At 35.9% G+C, this 7,876-nt stretch overlaps 1 gene segment (V, D, J or C); it reads left to right on the top strand.

Moving 5' to 3' along the window:
* Window positions 1-998: 998 nt before the first annotated feature.
* On the top strand, window positions 999-5,147 carry LOC127633056 (immunoglobulin heavy constant alpha-like). The segment is given in 3 exon segments: window positions 999-1,179; window positions 1,259-1,326; window positions 4,177-5,147. Coding segments are annotated over 3 exon segments (483 nt in total).
* Window positions 5,148-7,876: the final 2,729 nt, after the last annotated feature.

The following is a 7,876-nucleotide window of genomic DNA, read 5'->3' on the forward strand; positions in this document are numbered from 1 at the left end:
GAGAAATGCATGGATGGTAGTGTTTGTTGTGAATGAATAAACATTCTGTCTGCATTAATATACTACACTATTTACCATCAGTAACATTTCAAGCTGTCTTTGTAATATTTAAATATTTCTGTCTTGCATTGCACAACCTAAAAACTTTGGTCTAACTGGATTAGTTGGTTCCCAAGAGGTCTGTGCAGAAGTGTGATAGAATGTGCATCTGTCTCTGCCACTAAACCAACGGCTCTTTCCTGTTATGATGTCCCGTTTAACCGAAATACCACATGTTTTTAACAGACCAAAATATTGCAATCACATCAAAGACAAAAACATTTTTTCTTATCAGCTCATCATGCAAAAAAAAAAAATATATAAATATATATATATATATATATATATATATATATAAAACGTTGAATAAACAGAACTTTCAGACTATATCTGTTTTTGAACTTTAGAAAACATGATTGCCGGTGATTTCAAGATTGAGGTACAATAAAAGAAGTGAAGCATTTATGGTGTGCTTGTATAATTTCAGTGATGGGAAGTTGTCTTTGGACATATATTTATATAATTTATCAGAAGTCGAAACAACAATGTACTTGGATCTTCTGTTAAGATCACAAGAAAAAAAAAAAAGTAGAAGAAAGCCTGTCAGTCACATACGTGGCATGATCTATGAAATATCAGCGATTCTGGCTGATTTTCAAATGCAAAAGGCTCCAAAGGTGCTTTTTTCATGTTCAGTTTTAAAAACAGCAGAAAACACCATATAGCCTGCCCGCATCATCAAGTGTAGGAACACGATGCCTTGATGTTGTCAAACCTGGTGTCACATTAAGGCCATTGTACAAGAAAACAAAATACTTGTATTGCCTAAAACCTCATTTATTTTGCCATCTGAAGGATTCAGCCAATGGTTGGTTGCCTTTAAATGTTTGTATAGAAGGAACACCTGCACATGGCACAGGAGCACATGGGACATTCTCGCATTAACCGTCAATTTCTGTGTCAGCACTAGATCAAACCAAGCTTCAGTGGCTCTAGAGGGAAATCATATTGCAGCCAGCATTTGTCAAAATAAAACAGAAAAGATACACGAGGAAGCTGCAGTAAATGAAAGAGAGCAGAAATGAATAAGATTAACAGAAGGGGAATGGATTTGCTTATCACCTCTCTGCTTCTGCTGGGGTAAGATTTCAAAGACAAAAGCCAATAGAGTTAATTAATGTCTCATTTTATCATGTAGCTCATTGCAGGTCTCTTACAGCATTGCAATTGGTGAAGAGTACCAAATGAACCAGATGTTTAGTAGAGGTCTTCGACTTATTGTGGAAGGTAAGAGGTGTTTTTAGCATTAACATTTCCTTCAATTTAAAATTAAAAGTTGATTTAAACTTACAAGTTAGAAATATCCAACTGTTGTTGGGACTAAATCTTAAATATTCAAACATGGGGTTTTAATATAATATTTAGAAAATTCTAATAGAATGAGTCAGTTAGGGATTCTTGGGTCTGGGGGGTCCCAGTGATCAGTTTGAACGTGTCTAGGGGTCAGCTTGCAATAAGAGCAGAGGGCTCTGGATTTCTGCTGCCTTTGGCAGTCTTGTGCTGCACAGCCTTGGGCCTCGGAGCACTGGCCTTATTGACCTTAACTATAATCTAGCCCTGGCGGTTGGACATCTCTTTACACAAGAATCTCAATGGAATTATTTTGTAGTTTCTAAATTTGAAGCAGTGCATGAAGTTCACTTTCTTAAAGGAATAGTTCACCCCAAAATTTAAATTCTCTCATCATTTACACACCCTTGTGCCATTCCAGATGTGTATGACTTTCTTTCACCAGGTGAACTCAAATGAAGATTTATAGAAGGATTTCACAGCTGTTTTAGTCCATACAATTGGTGCAAGTGAATGGGAGCTCCAAAAATCACGTAAAGAAAACATAAAAGTAATCCATAAGACTCCAGTTGTTTAAACAATGTCTTCAGAAGAGATGTAATATGTATGGGTGATAAACAGATCAATATTTAAGTTCTTTTTTTTACTATAAATTCTCCTCACTGCTCAGTCAATTACCACTTTAACTTTCTCTTTCACATTCTTCTTCTTGTGTTTTTGGTGATTCACATTCTTCATTCATATCGCCCCCTACTGGGCTGGGAGAATAATTTCTAGCAAAAAAGGACTTAACCCTTGTTACTCAGAGGTCCTTAGAGGACAAAAATATTCACATAAAAAACTGCCATAATAACATTATGTATTACTATTATTTTCCACTTTCAATGAGTTAATGTTTATAACCAACATTAGTACTTATCATATCTACCAAATATGCATTAATTTTCAACCCTTTAAATGCCACTTTGTTTATATAATGCGAATGTTGTTTTTTAAGAAATCAAATTTTTCTTAAATTTGTACTTTTATGGATTGTCACAGTCTGAGATATGTCTATGATTAGCAACAACATTGATTTTGATGCATTATTAATTTTTGTGCAATGTCAGATTAAAAAAAACAACTCACACTCAATACCTTATAGGACAAAAATGTCCACGTCAAAACACTACAATAAAAATATTACATATTAATATTATTTTCCACTTTTACTGACTTAACTAACATCAGTCCTGATTATAACTACCAAATATTCATTCATTTTCAGGATTATAACCCTTTAAATGCCAATTTGCTTACCAAATGCCACTGTTATTTTACACACACACACAGAGAGAGAGAGAGAGAGAGAGAGAGACATCCATACCAACACACACACAATTTTAGATGCATCATTTATTCAATTGGCCTGCAGTGCTCCATAATACAGCAAACAGAAAATAGGAACATAGCGTGGATTTGCTCCATAAGCTAAACGTGAGAAAAATGGCGCCATCTGGTGGAAATATTAAACACTTACATTTTGAAGCCAGGACTCTGGAATGAAAGCATAATATCATAGAATTCCTGATGTTATGCTATAATGGCACTGGGATCAAATATTACAGTTTTAATGGGGAAATTTTTTGTGCTTAAGGTCCTGAGTGTAACTATTTTGTGTACTCAGTTTATTATAGATGTATTACAGGAACTTTAGTTAAAATATAAAAATTCCCCCCAAAATACACACCTTTGGCAAAATGTATGCCGCTGGCATTAAAACAAAAAATAAAAAGACAAAAATGTCCCGAAGGTTGTACAAGGGTTAAATATTGATATTTTTCTCACCCACACCTATCATATTGCTTCTGAAGATATGGATAAAAACAATGGAGTCTTATTAATTACTTTTATGATGCCTTTATGTGCTTTTTGGAGCATAAACATTTTGGCAGCCATTCATTTGCATTGTATGGACCTACAGAGCTGAAATATTCCTCTAAAAATCATAATTTGTTGAAAAAGAAAAAGAAAGTCATACACATCTGGGCCAGAGGGTGAACTCATTTTTGGGAGAACTTTACCTTTAATAAAGAGACTAGATGGATTAAAAGGTACAAGACTGTTAACATACTGTTTTTCATGAAGGCATGAACTACAATCCCATGACATAATCAAATTAAAAACAATGGAGAAATATAAAACTATTAATTTAATGTTGTTGATAATCATTGTGTTTTAATTTTACTGCAAAATACTTAATTACTGTGGTATATACAAGTATAAAAGTAGTTTTGATTTGATTTCATCATTCACAATGCATCATGTGAGTGGGCGGTCGCTGCAATGCTTGTTTGGCTCACTTTATTGGCTGCGATTGTCTGATTGGTGGAGCGTTTCCCTTCAGGATCATGGATAAAGTAGCTCTTCACCAAAGCATTCTGCTATTAAACAAGATTTCTAAAAAAATTACTTAAAATATAGTGGAATGAGGGCTTTATACGAAGCGTCCCTTTATATTTGAATGAATGTTGCTTGACTAGAATTAGATAAAAAATGCAGATTTCAGTATTTGTCAGAGCAACAGGCCTCACTGTCTTGTGGAGAGAAGAGGGGATAGAAGAAAGTACCGGCAGTTTATAAGAGCTGTCGCTATACAAGAATACTTTGTGATACTGTGAAAAGCATTGTGCATACCAGTGAGTACCAGCCCACTATGAGCACTTATTTGTAATGAGCATATAAGTGTAATTTTGCTCCTGGTTGTTCATTATTACTCTTCATGAGATCTTAACAACTGTTTTTCAGTTCCACATGATATTTTTGATCAGCCGGTGACTCCAAAGGTGCACCTTCTTCTTCCTGTCAGAGTTCAGTGGAAGCACTCTGAGACAGTCACGCTTGCATGTGTCATTACTGGATTACAGTCCAAAGCAGTGAGGATCACATGGATGGTAAATGGAACAACAGGCCCCAAAAAACACTGCAGTGCCCCACAAGTGCAAAGAGAGCCTGGAGGTACATTTTCTGCTGTGGGACTGTACTCAGTTCTTGCTCATAAATGGAAACGTGAGAATATGTATAGGTGTGAAGTAGAATACAGAGGAGCCTTTCACTATGGTAAGGTACAGTCTTCTCTCTGCAATCCTCCTGAAGGATTTTAAGTTTTAATTTGTATTTCCTGAGCTAGAGACTTTCTGTATTGCCATGAGATCCTTGTACTGAGTGTTGAGCTGAAAACAGAGCATCTGAATATGTGTTGACACAGATCGACTTATCTCTCAAAGAAAAACAACAACAACAAAAACATGTACAGGTCTTGAAAATAATGTAATCGAAGCAAAAATGTATTCTTTCTTCCAGGCCTGGCTCCAGCTCTAAGAAGTAAGGTGGGTCATAGGGCTCGCCGGGTGGGCCGAACAGTTGGAGGGGTGGGTGTAGGTGTAGTTCTCAAGGTGGGCCAAGTTCATGATTGGGTTGGCCAGGCCCACCCAGGTCCCCCTGTGGAGCCAGGCCTGTATTCTTTTGATTTTGAGGTGAAATGTCACTAGATATATTCATGACAGTGTTTGTAAGATTTGATTCGACCTGTTATGTATGCAACACCTCCCTGTCAGTAGATGAATCATTGTGTTTTACATCTATGTTAAATAGTGCTGTGCCATCCTTTTTTTAAAGTATGTTATTTTTATTTTTGGCTGCACCTTCTCTTTTATTTGTTGACCTTCTGCTTTTATATGTATGATAAAAATAGGAGATGACTGCTTATTATCGAATAAACAAACTAAATCTTCCCACTTGTAAAACATGTGGCAGTAACTTTACACAAAATAAAAATGTACTTTACAACATGGGTTAAATCTTCCCAACTATAAAAATATGTCATAGTAACAGTATCACAAAGGACATAGATTATATGTAAGATTACTCATTAAAAATGTTGTTCATTAATTTATTTTATTTAGGCATCAATGTAAAGTTGAAACTAAAACTATTATGAAACTAAATTACCACAAGAGGGCACTCAAGGTTTAATGTGAGACCTGTTTACTGATCGCATTAGTAAAAAGTCATGAGGAGGGCAGTATGTGAGAGACACTTTCTTTCAAGAAACACTCTGTACTTGCTCCTCTGTTTTTCATTATTTCTTTTTTTTAACTCTTCATGCAAATACATACTCAACAATCACTTCCTCTGTTGACTCCAATTACAAAAACATTCTTAAAGAAATATACCGGGTTCAATATGTTAAGCTCAATTGATGGCATTTGTGGCAAAATGTTGATTACCACAAACCAATATTTCCACTTGTTGTAAAACAATCTGGGGTACAGTGAGGCACTTACAATGGGAGTGAATATTTTAATCGAAACATTAAAATATCACTGATTTAAAATATAGCCATACCGACATTTTCTATGTAAAGTTTATCCAATTTTACAATTCCGCTGCCATGACGACATAACGGTGTAAACCTCTGTAATTACGCAAAAATTACGATTTAACGACTTTACAGCTCAAATAATTCACAGGTTATAACAAAATAATTAATGTAACTTGTTTTTTTAAAAACAATAAGCTTCCCATTTCTGCCTTTAAACCCTGCAAAATGTGGCCCATTCACTTCCATTGTAGTGCCATGTTACATGTAATGACTTGTAAATTACTTTGTAGTTCCGAGTTACATGTAACCTCGATTTTTGCTCTTTTTTTTTAAGAAAAGGATGAACGAGTCAAACTTATCATTTTTTTTTTTTTAAATCAGCATTATGCCACAAATGCTGTCCATTGAGCTTAACTTGTATTGAACCGAGAATATTATTTCAATATAGGCCGTGTGGCACAAAAACAGACTTAAGGTTCAATATTATTTTGAATGGGCTTGCAATCATTGTCCGATTCATTTAAAATGGAAAACAACATAAAAAATTATATCAGTGTGAAGAATATGAGTCATAGTGACGTCAGTTGGCCCAGCCAGAGATCCAGCAGAGACGGGCCACTTCCCACTTCTATTAAAATGAATGGGGGAAATTTGAATGCCCAACCAAGGAGCTCTAGCACCCAACAGTAAACGATATAGAAAGGAAGTCCCGTCTTACAGGTAAAAGAGCCGATTACCTTTAAGATAAGAATATTGCCTGTCAATGATCTCGAGAATGTGCATGCGCGTTAGCAAAACAAGTTCATGTTTTTCAGCATAATCTGAGGTAAAGAAGCATAATTTATTAAACCAATATTGTTTGATTTTACTGCCGATTTGAAATATGTCTTTTAGCTTGGCAAACAGTTTTTGAGATTTCGGTGGTCTCCCATTCATGTAGATAGGAGCTGCATTGGCATGACTGGAAATAGCTTCCTGAGAGCATTCCAAAGATGGCTGCCAGTGGACTGACTTGCTAGAAAGCCATCTTTGGAACGCTCTCGGGAAGCTATTTCCAATCATGAAAGTGCAACTCCTTTCTACTTGAATGGGGAAAGACAGACATCTCAAAAACGGTTGGTCAAGATTACAATCAAAGAACATACTGTATTTCAAATCAGCAATAAAATTGTTAATATTGGAATCATAAATTGTGCTTCTTTACCTCATATTACACTAATTAGCTTTAGCGAGTTGATTGATAGGCGATGTCTGTATCTAAAATGTGATTGGCTGTTTCACCTGCAAGGTGGGATTTCCATTCTACATCCCTGACCATTTGACGCTAGAGCTTCTTGATTGGGCGTTCCAGTTTTTTCCATTAATTTGAAAAGAAGAGGCCCATCTCGGCTAAATAGTCTCTGATTAAACTAATTACATTCAGTGCTAAATGTTAAAAAGCATCACCTTTCTCAGTACCAAAATTATTTTTTCATCATGAATGGCTAAATTTTCCTGGGAACATTTACAATATATCTAACATTTATGGGGTTTAGAAACTCCATTGGAATCAATGGTACTGGTCCTCACTCAAATTTCTCAGGACGCAAATCCTACGAGGAGGTTCGATGGGGGAGTGTGCCGACTGGTCTAAGCATGCAGGCGCTATAGACAGTTCTGCTGACTATACTGAAGTGTGACACTGCACACTTTTCATTGGCTCGTCATTCCTGAACACTCAAACACACACATACAGATGGTCGCATGGCTGTGCTGGCACCTTGAGTAAAGCATAAAGGCGATACAGGGATCATTAAATTGCAGGTTAAATATTACTTCAGGAATTTGGACATCATGAGAACAATGTTCAGCTTACAAGGGTTCAATAGATTGGAGACCTATTGCTCAAAGTAAATCTGCTTTGCTTCATTAAAGAGCAGAAATTACTTCTATGTTGTTTTGAATGTACAATACAGTTTCTTCGTGTATATTAATGTGGTGCAGCAGGGTATGTCATACAGTCGACAGATGTGTGAACTTTGCTCTGAACCCAGAAAATGCATACCATTCCTATCAGTACATTTGACACAGAGAAAAATGTCTGCTTGCATGATAAACAATGACCCTAAAAAGTTTTGACACTTA

Source organism: Xyrauchen texanus, chromosome 39, assembly GCF_025860055.1.
Source record: "Xyrauchen texanus isolate HMW12.3.18 chromosome 39, RBS_HiC_50CHRs, whole genome shotgun sequence".
NCBI lineage: Eukaryota > Metazoa > Chordata > Actinopteri > Cypriniformes > Catostomidae > Xyrauchen > Xyrauchen texanus.